This window comes from Macrobrachium rosenbergii, chromosome 51 (assembly GCF_040412425.1).
Source record: "Macrobrachium rosenbergii isolate ZJJX-2024 chromosome 51, ASM4041242v1, whole genome shotgun sequence".
Taxonomy (NCBI): Eukaryota; Metazoa; Arthropoda; class Malacostraca; order Decapoda; family Palaemonidae; genus Macrobrachium; species Macrobrachium rosenbergii.
In genome coordinates this window covers 32,412,878-32,430,887 of record NC_089791.1, presented here as the reverse complement: position 1 = coordinate 32,430,887, position 18,010 = coordinate 32,412,878, and the positions used below count along the sequence as shown (strand labels likewise).

The 18,010-nt window shown below is 37.7% G+C and overlaps 1 protein-coding gene across 2 annotated transcripts in view; it reads left to right on the top strand.

Annotated features, from left to right (window-relative positions):
* Positions 1-16,032, top strand: part of LOC136833298 (transcription initiation factor IIA subunit 1-like) — an 18,947-nt gene extending 2,915 nt beyond the window's left edge. Inside the window, exons 2-8 of one of the 2 annotated variants that reach the window (XM_067095239.1) lie at positions 1,886-2,168; positions 4,718-4,917; positions 6,590-6,700; positions 10,290-10,487; positions 10,707-10,850; positions 12,049-12,138; positions 14,806-16,032. In XM_067095239.1, coding sequence (XP_066951340.1) covers positions 1,886-2,168; positions 4,718-4,917; positions 6,590-6,700; positions 10,290-10,487; positions 10,707-10,850; positions 12,049-12,138; positions 14,806-14,913 — 1,134 coding nt within the window. In that variant the 3' untranslated portion in view covers positions 14,914-16,032. Of the gene's footprint in view, positions 1-1,885; positions 2,184-4,717; positions 4,918-6,589; positions 6,701-10,289; positions 10,488-10,706; positions 10,851-12,048; positions 12,139-14,805 lie in introns of both variants that reach the window. The other variant, XM_067095238.1, reaches the window with a different exon arrangement.
* Positions 16,033-18,010: the final 1,978 nt, after the last annotated feature.

Below are 18,010 nucleotides of genomic sequence, written 5' to 3'. Positions count from 1 at the left end.
AGATGAGTGAAGTGAGTCATTTCCCACTTAAGGAAGGGTCTTGAATAATGTATGGCAGAAGTTTCATTGGCAGTATGGTAAATACCCTTACACTCCCTGTGATATTCACCTCTCATGTGCACAACCTTGCTTTTATATAAGGCCCTTCCATTTTTATACGTCTACCACCCCATCATTCCATCACTTTAATAGATCGTCTTCTACACTTCCTGTATATGAATACACCAGTCTCAGAACACAAGCCTTTCTTTCCACTTATGCCAGCAATTTTACCACTTTTCGTCACTATCCACATTATCAAACCTTTTAGTCAGTATCAACACCTCAATTTTATTAAGAACTAAATGAATAATACCTTCATCTGTTCCAGCTTAAAATTCCATGAACTTTTGTCATTTTCCCAGTATTTTGGTATTCAGTTTAATAATTAAGTGAACATGAAATAAATAATTCAGTTTGTATACATCCAAATAGAAAGGCTTCAGGACTCAACACTACCTATTCTATGACTGATGTTTTCTCACGTCCTACCATTGTCATTACATTTATTCCCACATGCTTTTACAGAACAACTGTTTCAATTATTTAACTATTCTTCATGACATTAATTGCACCATCTTTAGGTTTTCATCTACTGTAGATTAAAAAAAAATTGTATTTCCCCAAGATATACAAACCAAACATTTTCGTAAGGACTATTCCTAGGTCCAAGCTGGAATTGATCATTCAAATTTAGTATCAAGGCGAGTAATTGATGGTAACTGGGGGTGAGTAAAGATAATAGCCCTCAGTCAACTGTTGCCCCTAAGCACTTTTTCCATCAGCATCAGGGACAGTGTGGAGTGGCTGAGGCAGGTTATATGGTAAAAGACTGGTTTGTATACAGTACCTAGGAAAAATATAAATTACTGTAAAAATTTGTTTATGTTATTATGGAAATGCAAGCCTTCCCCTTTATGTAGAGATCCACCCCTTAGGCGAGATGATGTTTCTGTCACCTGACTGGAAGTTGCCTGGGAGGGAAGCAAAAGGGGCTGTTCAATGGATCGCTCTTCTCCTTTACCTTTGTTCTCGGTTGGAACCAGGTATCGGAGCAGAGGGGCAGCCCAGTCAAAGTCAGAACTGCTAGGCCAGGTCCCGTGCCGCCTGTGTGGCAAGAGGCAAATCTGGTTCGTTGGAACGTGGTTGCCTTTCTGTTGTCTTGCATTCTCTTTTGCTACAGTTTCCCTGACATCCAGCATTGTATGACGTTGGTTTGTATGTGTTGTACATATGCCCTTTTTGCTCACATATTAACTGTATTTTTTTTTTCCTCCTTTCATTTGGATACTTTTTTCTGTTGCCATTCATTTGGAGGGCACATCTTAATGTAGGTCGTTTCAAGAAGAATGCAGATATCCCTGGAGGGATGATCATTGAATAGATGTTTGGTGGGATCATGTCAAGATTAGCGAACCCATTCGTAGCAGGGTTTGCTATTATTTACAAGAAGATTATTGGGTTTGTTACTCTTTACATGGGAGTAATCAGGTTTGCTGTTCTAGACATGAACACTTTGGTACCAGATGTTTGATCCCCCATGGGATAGTACTAAACAAGGCAAAATACATTTGACTCGGGGCCTAGTATTTAAACACGGCAAAACAGTGTGTTGAATCACTGTTTCACTTGCAGTGTAGTACCACTCTCCATGTGGAATTGGAGTTCGACAGGAAGGGTTGGCCATTCTTACATGGGATCATTGGGTTAGCTGTTCTTGACATGGAGATGTTGGGTTCGCTAATCTTGACATGGTCTGTTTGGTGAATGTAAAAGCAGGTGGAAATGACTTGAGTATTTACTGATTGTAACATTTGAAGATTGTTTTTTCTTGACCTTTCAACAGGAGAGGGTGTATCATGGTGTTATTGAAGATGTTATCAATGGTGTTCGTGAACACTTTATTGAAGAAGGTGTCGATGAACAAGTTTTAACGGAATTGAAACAAGCATGGGAAGCTAAACTTGCTCGTATGAATGTACTTGATCATTCTGATCATTCTGCCACTACAAATTCTAACCAGCAACAGACTCAACAGCCACAACAACAACAGCAGCAGCAGCAACAACAACAGCAGCAGCAGCAGCAGCAGCAGTCTGCTGCTCAGCAGCCCCAACCGCCTCCTGCTGGTAAATTAAATAATGGTAACTGTATTCGTTTTTCATTTTTGTTCTACTTACAGTTTAGTTTATCAAAAGCTATGACCCAATAGGCAGATTTATAGTTTGCTAATAACTAACACTTTCTCTCATAGTCAGTATATCAGAAAAATAGATTCATCAGTACAGTAATACCTTAATGTCAGCCTCTCTTAGCTGTGTTGCATCTGGTACAGGTTAAACTTGCAGTAAGTTTTCTCTTCTGGCACCTGTCCTGTGCTCATCCTGTTCCAATCTCCATGTGGCCCAGGTCTTCTGTGCCCTTTTTCCCTGCATAATTTGCTGTTCCACCAGAGCACTGTCATTTACACTCTCATCACTGTTAGCTGCTTTTATACATTACAGGCAGTGACAATCCCTCACTCCATTCACATTTTGCAATCCTAACCATCTGTTGTGACAGTTTATTCCTCTCAACACTTGACACTGTATCCATGCCTACACCTCAGCGTTCAAGCAGCCTCTTTCAAAATCAACACTTGAGAGTTGTATAAATATCAGTTACGATTAGAAGTTAGTACAGTGGACCCCCACGTATTTGCGGCTTCACCTATTCACGAAATTATCTTTGGAACATATACACACATTATTCAGGGAAAATTCACCTATTCGTGGTATTTGTCTTAGAGAAATATTCACAAATTACTGTATTTTCATATCTTCGTGACTAAATGTACTTTTTGTAATAAAACTATTAAAATATTCAGGGGTAAGCATTTTTAGAGGGTTTTTTTGGTGTTTTGAACCATCAAAATAGGCAGTTGTGTTTTTAGAGGGGTTTTAAGTATTTGTGGGTTTGAACTCTTTTGCGGCAGTTAGTGGTATGCATCCCCCGCAAATACTGGGGGTTGACTGTATATGTGAAAGACCCAAACTGCTTTAGTTATTGAATACCAAGCCCAAACTTTTCATGGTACATAAATTTTCTCCAGTAATGTTTCTTTTTTATATAGTTAGCAATAGATTAAAACAAATCAGGAATAAGATTAGAATGGTTCCATTTATTGGTGGAGGTAGTAAAGTTTGAAAATGACCAGAAATATGTTCATGGAACAGAAAAAATATTTGTATTGCAGTCATTAGTGATAAACTCATGCTTTCACTTGAAATGTGCTTTTCTTCTTGAATGATAACAAAAAGCCACTGGTGAACAGATACATATGTTATCCTGGAAAACCATGACAAAAGCTAATGCTTTGATTGGTTGCTATTTCGTGAGGTGGCAGAACCAAAATATACAGGGATTAGTGCTTTCAGTGACTGTAAACATTACTAAATGATATTTGTAGCATCCCATCAACTCCCATTGCACCCACTTTTAAGCATTCCCACTTCCTATTTTCAGTCTTGCTGTACAGCTTCTCTAACTAGTACTATTTTGTGCAAATGTGAGGTTTTCTCTCGGTTCCACCTTTAGGTCCATATACTTCACTCCTTTATTTTTTGGATCCCCTTTTATCTTGCTGTCCAAGCACTCGAACTCCCTCTTTTCACTGTCTTAGTGTCGAATGGTTGAAAATGCCCTGTTGCTTGGCTTTGACAGCCTCAGTTTCATAAATAAATAACAGAATCTAATATGATGATTGGATGCTATTTTGTTAGGTGGAGATAGTTCACCAAAAGTACGGAAGCATTCAGGTGGTGTAGATAGGTCACAGAATGTCTCAGACATGTGGCAGAGTGCATATTTTGAACATTACAATGATCACAGCCTCATGGAGTCTGACAGCAAAGCCAAAATTGTGGCTGTACTGAGTATAAGGGTTAAACCATCTGTCTAAAAGGTATATACGTAATGTGTATATGTAAATTTTTATATTAACACAAAATGGTTGGCAGATAATAGCCTTATGTATTCACTACATATTTAGCTATAAAATTTTTTACCAAGGCACCACAGTAAGGGATTAATTTTTACTTACCTTCCATTCCATTATATTGGTGAATGTATGACCATCAAAAATAAACCACCCAGCCCCATATCAGATTGTGAGGCTTCAAAGAATCTGAATCGTTTATGAATACTGTACCAGTTGAGTGATTTGTTACAAGTGAGCATAGCGAGCTGCTGTGTTCCTACTGCTCATTCAGTTGATTCAGTGAGCTGTAGGAACACAGGAAAATTAGTTGAACATTGCACTTGTTGCCAGTCTACTAAACTTGTGAAATAGCAAAGACATACAGAGATTACTGTACTGCTTGTCATCTGCATTCTTATTATGTGCTATGATAGCAAGGTGTTAATGGGTATTTGGTATCTCTAAGGTATAGTACTCAACTAAATACTATGCTTAGTCAGTATAAAGGCAATCTGTTTGGGTAGTGCTGTATTGTAAGGTCACTATTATCCCCTTCTTCAAGCCAAAATATATTTTTAAAATTTGTTCTAAATGTCTTTTACCACTTTTGCTATTTAAAAATCCAAGATCCTAGTACCTAGTTTATGCCCTGTTTAGAAAAATGAACTATAAAAGTCTTGGGTAAGAAATTATTTACTGATGAATATTCTTCTCACGCAGGTGCAGCTCCTCCAGCACCAGCCACTGCAACTGTGAATCTAGTGCCAGTGCAAATCACTGTCCCCGCTCAGCAAGCTGGAGGCGTTCCAAAGACTATAACTATTCATGTTCCTTCAACAGCTCTGGCCAATGGAGTTGCTGGCCAGCAGTTACAGGCTATTTTAAGTTCTCCAACTGCAGCACATACATTCTCTTTAGAGGTAAGATGCCTGCCCTTCAGTTGTGAATTGTTTCAAAGTTTGCTGCCTTCAGGTAAATGTAAAGTATGAAAGTACCAAGGGATTTTAAAATTCTGACTCCACAGGATTAGTCAATTCAAGAGAGGTCATGGTTTATGTCAGCACTCCTTTTATGTTGTGATCATGAACTGTCTATGGAAATGATGGCGGTGGACCTAAATGTGTGCTGTGCAAGAGCAACATGCAGAGGATGGTTTCTTTGCTCATTACAAAGTTGATTCCTTTCATCTCTGATGACAAGAAATACACAAAACATGGCAAAATCCACTATAACTCATAACACGTGCTCACTTTGTTATTCTAATGAAGTATGGCAGGGAAAGTAAAGGGCTAGCTTTAAGGAAAAGGTTTGCAACACTGAAATAGATAGGTTGCAGTTTTACATTTTCTATTGATTTTTGCTTCTCATTTACACTGTGATGACATTTTAAAGTAAGCCATATGCAAGTATGTCATTGGGAAATGCTGATTTAGATTAGCAATGGAATGATCAATAAGAAATAAACTTTATTAGTGTTTCAGTGGATAGCTATGACAGGGAAAACCTCAAAGCTAATGCCTTAAATGTAATATTGTAAGCAAGACTAAATGTGGAGTCTATATAAATTTGACTATAGTTGGTTTCATTTCATCAGTCCACATGGGGAGCACATGATTGGCTGACAGTCAATGTTTCTGATGTCGTTGGGTTATTATGATAAATATTAAACAATTTCTTCAAAAACATATTCAAATGTTGATATGTACAGTGTATCCTCATTCCTTATATAAGACATAAACTTGCCGATTTGCAACGACAATATACCAACACGATCACACGAACGACAAGCATCTGTCAAACATTCTACTCAGATCAGACACAAATGGACGATGAGCTTCCTAGAACTGTGCTCACAAACTGTGCAAACCATGATTTTCTATGGAAAGTTTCATTGCATGCAAATACAAATAATTATTTTGACGAAGTAATATCATGACTGCAACTAGGTCAGCCTTTGATATAATTCGCTTCCAGAACATGAAATTTGGACCAGTGAAGCTAGGCCTGTGCTACTGATTCACCAGATGTTTTGATGGCTTTCTTTTAAGCAAACATTCCAATTCAGTCAAGATTACTTTTTTATTATAACCCTTATTTAGTCGTTCTGTCCAAGTATCGTTCCAAAACCCAACATTGAAAAATATATATGTTTAGGCAAGCCTTCAATGCCATATGTATGTCATCAACACTAAGGATGACAGAATTCAGTGGCTTTTCGACATTTTGTTCAATAATTTATTTGGCAAAATAGTCCTGAAAGTGACCAGTCACTAAGTTATCATATGATTTGTATACTCAAGAAAAAGATTTATAAATATCCAAAGTACTCTAATTATACATTACCATTAAGTCATGTATTAACTGAAATATCCTGCCTTTCAGCCAATATAGCAGTGGCTGCCCCACTCACCTCCCCCAGGCCCCAGACAGCTTCCTGGACAATATATCATGGTGTTTCAAATACTAACCTACTTGTACTTCAAGTGCAAGAAATTATGAAAATACTGTACCTTTTATTTGCACTCGCATAACCAGATGTTTTTTTATTTACCTAGTTTGAATTGAAACATATTGTGTATCATTTCTGTGCAGGCTAGTCGAGCAGCTGAGATAATTCAAAGAAAGTTGAATGTAGCCCTAGAAGAAAGTGGAATAACTCTTCCTGCGCAGCTTCTCCAGTACAATAACATATCAAGTAACCAGGTAAAGTTATTTCAGGATAATATTAAGTTTTATGTTCATATAAACAATATGCATTATGAATGTCTATAAATATGTCGTGATTTTTGTTGTAATGTCAAATGTGTCATCTGCTAGTAAAGAGTAGTCATTCATTTTATAAAAGAAGTCTTGAGCCATTCTTTCAGAAGAGTATCCAGCCACAAACGACCTTTAAAACAAAGTATAGCATTTGTTTTTGTGTGTCATGCCATGCCTTCATTTTATTACCATTGGAACCATTGGATGAAGTCATGAAAGTGATTTTGTTTTCTATGTGAGAGGATTTTCAGATACTGTATTTGTCATTACTCTGTGCAGTGTTAATTCAAAGATTCCATTATTAAGTTTAAGAAAATCTAGGCACATTGCTAGATTTGAATGAGAACTGAAAATGGAGTAAAGTAAAGTAGAAGTTGGACAGCTAAGTGAGGAGAGATCAATTAAAAGGATGAAAGCAGGGCAGTTGAGGCCAAAGGGATGCTTGCAAAGAACCTTTAGTATTTGTAACCCAAGGAGGGAGGAGAGAGGTTAGCAATTGTAGTATACCTTGCATGGCACACTGTAATGGTAAATGTTTCTTTGCACCATGTTTGACCACAGCTTCAGTGCATTCTGCCTTTCACATTTCATCAGTCTAGTCTCACTAAGCTGTCAGGTTTCTTTAAGCTTGGCTCTAGTTTTCATTTTAGAGTGGTTTGGTTAAAGTAATGTATACGTAACAAATAAGTGTTATATGTGCAAGTTTGATGAGCAAGATACACTGTAGCAGTACCCCTAACAGAGAATAAAGAGTGAGAGGAATTGCATGATTGCAAGTCGACGTGATCAGTCTTTTTGGTTCCCAGTAACTTTGTTTCTTAGTCTACCAAGCTGTTCTCTCTGGTTGTCCTTTTGGGGTTAAAATTCATTTGTAATTGAGCTAGTTTCAATACCATTACACTCACTTTGAGAATATTATAAACGCTCTAGGCTTTCGCTCTTAATTTTGAATGCAGTGGAACATGTTTACAGTGGCAGTCATTAATCTAATCTAATTTTTTTCCATCTCCAGTATGGCCTTGGCACAAAAATGTTGTGAAACTCTCCCAGTGATTGGTTCAGTAGTAGCACTGCATTAACCACAACTTGTATAGACTGTACAACAAAATGAGAAAAAAAATCAGTTTAAATTGAACATCTGTCCACAGAACCCTTCGCAGTATCCCCTTTTAGTTTGTCAAGTCTTTTAACTTTTCTTTTTTATTCCATAAGGCACTCGCGAGTAACCAAGGTTCCGTATGCATTTGTTTCATTATGAACTTAATGCTGTTTCCTTCACAATTATCATTATTTTGCAGTGTCAGATATCCTGTGGAAAGCTAATTACTAAGCATAATTTTTGGGTCGTTCCTACCCTGCTTAGAGAACTTGCCACCACATTGTTACACCTTGGGATATACTGCGAGCTGTTTTTCACACTATTTAGAAGAGAGAAGCTTCCCCAGGCATAGTAAATGAAGGATCCAGATGTCAATTTAATTTTAAAAGTTACCTGGAAAGAAATTTTCCTACGAGTGTGGCACTCCAGTAAGGGCCTCCAGATGGCTGGGAAATACAGCAGTGGTTTGTATGCAGCAGAGGAGTAGGATTAATATGTTAAATTGCTTACCTAGTGATTTGGTTTGCCTTGCTTCCTGGTTCCTTGAAGGTGCCTGAGAAGAGGGGAAATTTAGAAGTGGTACTTTGGTAATAGCCTTTTCCTGACTACCCCATTGAGTTAAACACCTGAGGTAGAACAACAAGAAAGTGGAGTGACAGTCTCTGAGGTAGAACAACAAGAAAGGAGTGACATCCCACTTATGTGCCGTGAGGATGCCTGCTAACTAGGTATGCTTTAAAGTTCTCAAAATTGGAGATTGCTTATACCTTGCAGGCTTATATTTTGAGTTTTATTAAAGCCTACCTTGATACTCCTGAATATGTCCTAGAAATGGCTTGCCATGTTCCTCAAGACCAGGAAATTTCATTCTTGTGCCCAGAAACAACCATGACATCTTTGTTTTCCTAAGGTAGTCTTATGGCTCTTGAGGGGAGTAGTTGGGAGTCATTCTCCAATGCAGGAGTTCAGTTCAAAATAGCACAAAAGGAGAGATATGACGCCTTTTTGGGTCACCTGTTGGGTCTTTGCCACAAAGTTGTGAACAAAGGAACATCCTATTGAGAACCAGTTCTCTGCAGGGGAAACGGTGTCCAACAAGGAATGTAATATCTCTGATTCATGACCAAAGGAAAGGCCAATGCTCCTTCATTTCAAAACTCCCTTCCATTTGGCATTGTGAGATTTGTGCACAGATCTACAGTGGAGCCAGGTCTTCATGTCCATCCAAAAGCTCACAATGTTTGGATTGTGGGACCTTCCCTCACTTTTGGAAGAACCTTTGGTTCATCAGGTAATGAGGACCAGGGTTTGGCATTGCATAATTAGACCATCACCACCACATCCTACCTTAAGAGATGTCATCCACAAGTCCATTGACACCTCTTAGGGATCAGTGGTGGCTGCTTAATAAGTAGTGTAATTTCTGGAGCTTGACAAGGTATCCCACATCTTGTTCAAGTATATAGGCTTACACATTTCTGTTTGGAAGTGAAATGAATTAATGGTTGTTCCCCTTGCTTTCCTTTCTGTTTCCCTTCTAAGAGCATTCAGGTCAGTGCGCATGCTGGAACCGAACGAGGGTAGGTTCAGTACACTACTAGTGCCTATTCTACTAGGGTAGATTGCGTCACCCTCTCCCGCCTTCTTTAACAAGGGGAAGGGGAGACATGGTAGAGCTTTTTCTGAACCCATCAATTTTTATTAACCAGAAAATGCTGCCTACTGATGGGACAGTTCCTCAGAATTGTCATTGTTTTACAAATTTGTTGCTTACTAAGTAGTTTCTTTACTTTTTGGTTAACTCAGGCACAGGATCCCTTAAGAACAATATGTCTTGTCTTTATTAATAATAGTGATATATCTGAATTTAATTAGTTATGCAATTTAGGGTTGGCATACATAAGTGGTATATGATTATGAGTGGAATTAATTTCATCGATTAAAGCCTGTGCATAGTATTTTTCACATGTTCAAAATTGTGACTACAGGCAGTCCCCAGTTATGGGGGTGGGTGTTCTGCTGTAGACGGTGCAACAATAACTGAAAATCACCAATAACATTGCTTATCGGAGCCGATAACCGGAGATCGGTGCTGCTGTTAAGTGGGAATCAGCGCCGAAAATCCAGTTATTGTCGTCGCTAGACAAGTGCAGTAAAACCGGATTGCCTATAACTGGGAACTGCCTGTAGTTTTATCTGTGGCAAAGAATAGTGTATTGAATATGACCCTCCTTAATTTCTTTATGCTAATTGATGGAATATGAAAAGGTATTTAGAACAATATATATATTATCTTTAAATCACTGTACAGTAATCAGTTCAGTGTTTTAGTGTAGGTTACTGAAAAATTTGATATGCGATTTTTTCAGTAATTTGTCTCTTGTATAAAATTGTTAGCCTATGTTGCTACAATTTTCTTTTTCTTCATTGCAGGTGGATGGAGCATATGACGATGAACCATTATGTCCAGCTACTGATAAGAAATTTGCCAAGAAGAATAACACATTAAAAACCACAGCACAGTGCCCCACGAATCATCCATCTACAAGTAGTGCGGATAGACAGGTGTCAGTTAATGCTGATAAAGATGTCATGGACCAAATAATATATGAGAGGTTAAAAGCTACACAGGTATGTTCAGTTCAGGGATGGTTTGTTTTGTATTTGTCATTTGTTTAATATTCGTATTTTTTGGACATTTTTGTTTTTATTATTGTGACTATTTGTTCAGTGTTTGCTTGTTATTTCCATCATTTGGACCACTTCATGGACGTCATCATTTTGTTTTAATCTCAGATAAGCTAATGTGTTCAAATTATCAATTTTTTTTATGGTGACATCTGTTTGAAGGTCGATGGTCAGTACGGAACTGGAGATAGCTCTTCTGAAATCTCAGATGATGACGACGATGACGAAGATGATAAAGATGCTGAAACTGAAAAAAATTCCTTAGATGGCGATGACGACGACGATGATGCTGATGGCGTGGAAGAGGTAAGTACTGTACTGTGGTTTTAATGAGACTCCAGTGAAATTGAATTTTTTTTTCCGATGCAGAAGACAAACTCAGCTATACCTGAAATTAACACACAAATGGGGGATTTGTTTAACAAATCTGCCTAGTTAGTATCTAGAGTATCTAATGGTTTGCATAAAGGATGTGATCTTTAATGAGATTAGAAAATAGAGAAAACGTAAAGCCAGAGAAGTTTGACAGACAGGTGGGAAAAGACCAAAAGGAAAAAGTGGAAAGCAGAAAACACTGAATTTAGGGCCAAAGTACTCTGTACAGTGTCGTATGCAAGACATTCTGTATGTGCTACCCTGTGCTGGATGCAAGTGGGAATTAACCAGGTAATGAGTTTATCTTAACCTTTTATTTGAGATTGGAGCCGCTCTCTTTGACTAAGTACCCAGTGTCTAAAGGGAAGCATTGTCTTGACTGGACAATCCTCTTAACCGGCTCGGAGTAGCGAGTGGCATTTAGTACTTCAGCTTGCCTTACTTCATCCTTGTCATCACTGATTGAATCTGAGGTGGTGATTTCAGTCATAGGATGAATTGAAGCATTCCTATAAATCTTACATAACATTCATATAGCAATGGTAATACTGTGGCTGTAATTAGTACCCATAGGGATTACCTAATTTTTGCTTATAAATTTTATCAAATAATAAAAGATCTTAGTATTTTAAGAAATATGTTGTAATTGACATTTTATTGTTTTTATAGTATGTTTCTGAATCAGCATGGATGTATGTAGTATATGAAGCCACAGTACACTTAATTAGATCATCATAAGATAATGTAGTAGCAGAGTACCAAAACCAAATGAAGATAGCCTATAATTTCTGGGACCCATAGGATTCTTGCTACATGACTAAAAATATTCTAGGAAACAAAAATTATGCTCTGCATATTAAAAATCAACTTGCAAACAATTCAAGATATGAATGGGCTCCCGGAACTTAACTCGTTCGTAAGTAGGTTAGTGACAGTGTGTGTGTGTGTGTGTGCACGTGTGTGATTAATGGCCTTGTATAAGAGAAACCTATTTATCAGTTCTAAATGCTGTACAATACTTTGGAGATTTAAAGTTACCTGTATTTTGAAAGTGATGTTTTCCATGGGTATTACAAAATTTATTTGAGTATTTTAGTTTTTATTTCTATATAAGATTAATTTCTTTCAGGAACCCTTGAATTCGGGAGATGACGTCAGTGATGATGATGCATCAGACATGTTTGACACTGAAAATGTTGTTGTTTGTCAGTATGATAAGGTTAGTTGTCCTCCAAGTGTTTCATGTTGGCTTTTGAGTGAAAATTATTCTGAGAAGGGGAGTAGTTGAGTTTTACTTGAATTTCCTTCTTGTGTTGATTACAGTATTTGAAGTTTGCTGACATGATTTTGAAGAAAATATAGTAATTTGTTACTGTGACAGACCCCAACGTAATAATCATTCCTATGTATTAGACAAGCTATATAGCAGTGGTCTTAACCTTTTTTACATGACACCATTATGCACCTCTAGACATGCTTGAGATTCCATGTGTACACCAAATAAGTAGAGGATATGGTCGATGACAAGGACTGTCTCTGTAATCACCTGTTATTGGCAATGGCAGTTCCTCTTTGGACGAGTTGGTGGAGTTCTCGGCTAGCACTTGCTAGGCCCGAGTTCGAGTCTCCTGCCGGCTAATGAAGAATTAGAGCAACTTATTTCTGGTGATAGAAATTCATTTCTCGGTATAGTGTGGTTCGGATTCCACAGTAAGCTGTAGGTCCTGTTGCCAGGTAACCAATTGGTTCTTAGCCATGTAAAATAAGTCTAATCTTTCAGGCCAGCCCTAGGAGAGCTGTTAATCAGCTCAGCGGTCTGGTTAAACTAAGGTATACTTTTATTAGCAGTGGTTTATGTCTTATGGTGGTTTGTTAGCAGTGTAATCTGCATCTTATAGATATTTAAAGGAAGAAAGACATGGAAATATAGAAATCAAGTAAAAAGGAGTATGAAGAAAAAGAATCGGCAAATATAGCTTTTGGAAGTGGTCTACAGAAATTGCATAAAGAAGGCATGCAAAAGGTAGCGTAAGTAGGTGGTGTGACAGTGGGGAAGGGATATAGAAAAGGTATGATTGTGGAATCAAGATATAGAAAGGATAGTGGAACAAAAGAAATTGTAGACTTCAGACTCGGGCAAAAGACAGCAAGGATGAGGATAGAGACATATACAAGGAAAAGAGAAGAAAGGCTAAAAGATTTGGTAAGGGAGTGGCATCACTCCACCCTAACACATGATCGAAAGTGAAGAAAATAGGTATATCAGTGGTCTGCCCTGAGCCCTTTTCTGTTTAGCATAGTAACATAGTAATGGAAGAAACCACAAAAAAATGTAAAGAGGGCCTTGGGAGCTTCAGCAGTATATGTAGGTGTTCACAGATTCTGAGGAGGAGTAGGAAATGTCTAAAAGTGGAATATTGTAGTGGAGAGGAGAGGATTGGAAATCATTAAAATTAAATTTATATGGATTTCAGAAAATGCAAAGTACAGTATAGCAAGAAAAGTGGCCCTGCAGTTACTGAGAGAAATATGTGATGGTAAACTCAACACAGTAATCTCTCTATCAAGTGAACTATATATTCCCTTGACTACCTTTCTCAGTGGTTAAGTACATACATACCTGTATGTACTTAACCACTCAAAATGACAAAAGAGTGAATAAATTGCACAGGTGTGTGTGGGACAAAGATCGAACTGCTGGGATGGGAGCACAAAAAAAACTGCCTAGCCATGTGAACTGATTGAGCATTGTACGTATGCTTATTTGCTTAGTGAGAATGTCGTGTGTCAATTGGCATATGGCTAAGGAGGGGGGTGGGGTAAGGGAAAGAGAGGCGCAATCAGTGTATCAGGCTTGGATGGAGAGAAATTTGCCCACTGATGTAGCCTTAATAACAGCTATTCTCTTACTCCTCCTCCACCTTTGCTGAGACAAACTCCTGTCAAGCTATTCTAATGTATAGGGCTTCCACTCAGTTGTAAGCCAAATGTCAGACTGAAGAGCTTGGATTTCCCCACTAGGTGGAGTTACCCACACGTGATAGGTCGTACAGCACTTGTTTTTTCCTGCCTTGATAGCATTGGTCTCTCAAATGGCAGGTAAATCAGTTGTTCACAGCCTAGTCCAACTGCTGTACAAGCTCTAGGCAAGCCCTCATCCAAGGGCTCTCTCTCTCTCTCTCTCTCTCTCTCTCTCTCTCTCTCTCTCTCTCTCAGGGTTTTACCACTCTGTCATTCCATATGCCAGACCAATTAGGAGGGTACAGGAATTATTGCATCCCCTGCTCACTTTTGTGACCAGGAGCATGACATTTCTGGGTAGGGTTCACCTCAAGTCAGGTGTCATAGATGACCTCTACCTAAGGAGTAAGTTGTTTTTTTAATAAATGGCAATTATTTGCATTTCCATAGGAACAAATAAAAAAAAAATTTGAGTAATTTATAAATTTCCTAGTTTTGCAAACCGGAGCCTTTTATAGTTTAAACCCACTTAACCACCAGTTAACTACCTTGTTACCGAGTTCAGCAAATGTCCCAGCTCACGCCAAAGGATACTCATCAATTTCCGTTTCAGCACTGAATGGCCTTAGTTGCCCCAGTGCTTGGCGTATGCCTAAAGTCTATAAATCAATCAGTCCTGTATTGAAGGCTCTGGTGTTTGTATACCTATGGAAAATAGAAATTACTAAACAGAAATTCATCTTCCAGCCTTGTAGTAATAAGTGGAAGACAATGCTTATTTTTTTATAGAAAATGTATAGCAGCAAAACTCTCAGTAGTTTTATTCTTACCTTTGAAAAATTTTTCGAATTCTTTAAAGTCGTTGTTCAAAATATTATTATTTCTACACAGCATTAGTTACACTTCTCTATTTCCTCTTTCGCAGATTACCAGGGTTAGAAACAAGTGGAAGTTCACCTTAAAGGATGGTATAATGAACCTGAGAGGAAAGGACTATGTCTTCCAGAAGGCCACAGGTGATGGTGAATGGTAGAAAACCAGTGTATAGCTTTTATTAAATTGATTGTAGGTAGGTAGGGTGCCTATTTTTCCTACCTTGTGCTTTTTTCTTTTATACATACACTCACACATACACATATACATATATATATATATAAGACATGAAATGTATGTAGATTAAAACTATACTTTTTCATCATCCACAATGTAGCTGATATATGAAGGTGTAAAAAGAAAAAGTTACAAAGTTACTTTTTTATAGGTGCATAACCATGGAATTTTGCAATGTAGTGTGTTGGTTATTTCATGTTATCAGAATATATTCTGTAATTTATGAATACATTTAAAGTACTGTAATGCTGTATAACATATGGGAATATATTGCCTTGTTATATGCAAACTTTTTTCACTGAATTGAAACATTTGTCTTCAAACCTGTCATGAACCACTTGTTTTATAGTCTTTTCAGTCAGATGCTCTGTTGCACATTACATCTTATTTTCAATGAACTCAGTAAAGCTTCTTGCATATCACAAGTGGTATGTCACGTATTTTTTCCATGAAAGCAAATATAAGTTTTTATGATGAAACTGCTGTTTTCATGTTAAATGAAATTTATTGTTATATGTGTGTTTTTATACAAGTTCTCAACAGATTTGCATAAACTATGTAAGTAGTATTTAAGGAATAATTAGTCCTTGGAGATAAGGATAACATGCTGGTGAATGTAAGCAAATCTGATAAATTCCTTGAAGACATGGGTGAGAGGAAACCATACGAGGGACAGAGTTGATATTTTTAATGAAATCAAACTGATCTTTTCAAGTTTAGGAAGATTCCCTAACTGGGTTATAGTTTAATTTGACAATTGGAAGTGTTACTTTTCTAGTCTTAAAGAAAATGATAGACACTTCTGCATTTCCTTCCATAAAAATCTTGACATGCAGAAAGTTCGTAGCTGTAAAGATACTTCACTAGTGTATCTGACATATATTATTTGCAGATAGAATAGGCTAGTACCTGCAAGATATTTACATGTATGTAACATGAAATTTCCTATTTTTAAATAGTATGACTTACTTTAACAAATTATCAAATCCTTTAAAGTATTGTAAAGACAAATTTTTTATTTAGTAAATCTTTATTGATGTTTTTTCTTGTATCTATAGTCATCTCCTTTATTCTTAATAATCTTGATAGAGATTTGTCTGCTGCAGCGTGTATATAGTAATGAAGAACTCTGTATTTGAATTTTGTAATGCCTGAGGGGCTGCAATTCTGGGATTCAATAAATTCATGCTGTGACAATGGGAAGTGTCACATCAAAACATGGTTTTTGTTTGGATTCCGTATACAGTTGGCCTCAAGTATCTGGTGTGATACACGGAGCTTTACATGAGAAAATTTTCTGTTTGGATTCCATGTACAGTTAGGCCTTAACTTAAGCATGACATACTGTAGCAAATTTCAAATTACAGGAGAAAATGCGTAGGTTATAAAAGAGATGCAACCTTATACACATTGTATAGTGCCTTGGTAAGTGTTTCAAACCCCTACAAGGCTTGAGATACAAAGAAACCTTATCACCAATTCTCTTGTTAAGTCAAGGGCTGACTGTATTCACTTGGTGGAATAGCAGTGAAGCATTACAAAATGGAGCACGGGTACTGGTCAGAGGTGAAATGGCTGAAGATATGATGGAAGGGGGCCAGAAAAAAAAATGAAGATTAATGTGCAGGAATTTTGGGAATGGCAAAGTCAGATGGGATACTGACAGGAGACCTCAATGGCTGGTTATGAAGATGTTATTGTTTAATAAAGCGTAGGAGAAACAACAGAAGGAAGAGGTAGTATCTGGTATTGCTCAAAGCCAGGGATTAAAGTTGCAAAAACAAATGAAAAGTTGAAGACATACCAGAGGGGAGGAGCTGAAACAGTGGGATTTCACGATGAATGTATACGTGGTATCAAAGAAAAGTATTGCACTGTTGAGGAATAGAAAGATGAAAAATCTGTAAAAGGAATAAGTACATGTAGACAATAAAATTTAGTATCAAGAAAGTAAAAGTAGCTGATGTGGTAGGATAAAGATGCACAAAGGGCAACTAAAAAAAGACCCAGTGGATTCAAGATGTATGAAGACCAACTGAAGAAAAAAAAAAGTCCCATCAAGGCAGGGAAAAGCGGTTGGAGGCTGAAAGGCTTGTAGTATGCAAGCGCACAGATGAGCTGGGAGAAATGGCTGGTGTATGAGAGGAATTTAGGTAAGTGGAGTTGGCTGTCAAGGATCAGCACTGAGACTTTTCCTGCTCGGAGGAAGCTATGAGGACCCCTTGGTAACCACTGTATGTCAGTGACCTGATGTTGACAATAGAATCTGCAGGAGAGGCACTAGAGATGTTCAGCTAAGAGCAGAATGGAGAGCTTATGGTGAGTTCAAGAATCCAGAGGGAAAAAGTCCAGACAGTCCATGAGGTGGTGTGAAATTTGTTAAACTGCGTTGTGTGCTGGTGTAACAGATTACATCATAAAAAGTGCTCTGGATTACAAAATACTCGTGGAGTAAGAGGTTTCTGATGTGGTAAGTGTACAAAGACCAGATTGGAACTGGAAACCCTATTGTGTTAGATTAACAGGTCTTAGGTGGGGTAGAGCATTTTTGTCACCTTGTGGACACCAAACTGAATCAGGAGTTGAGAATAAGAAAGGTATTAGCTGTAGCATGGATGGAATGTAGAGAGCTATTTTACAGGTTAAGACAGTCTCATTAGTAGTGACTTCAGATTGATACAGGAGGTGTGTACTGCTTTATGCAACAGAATTTAGCACTTAAAGGAAATTTGAGATTTTTACAGTATTTTGCCACAAGATGTTGAGATGCATGGTGAAAAGTTTATATTACAAATGAGGATGTGGCAGAGAGATTTGATGTTCAGAAGCCAGAAGAAGACTGAGAGTCAAAGACCGAGATATTTTGGACATGTATGATGAGAAGAGCTGAGAAAAAGTTGGTCAGAAAAGTAGTAGATGGGGCAGGACGAAGACAGAGGAAGGCCCAAATAATTGTGGAAAACGATGTTAAATGGAAACATAAAATGAGAGAACTCGTTTTATGTTTAACCCCATAAAGG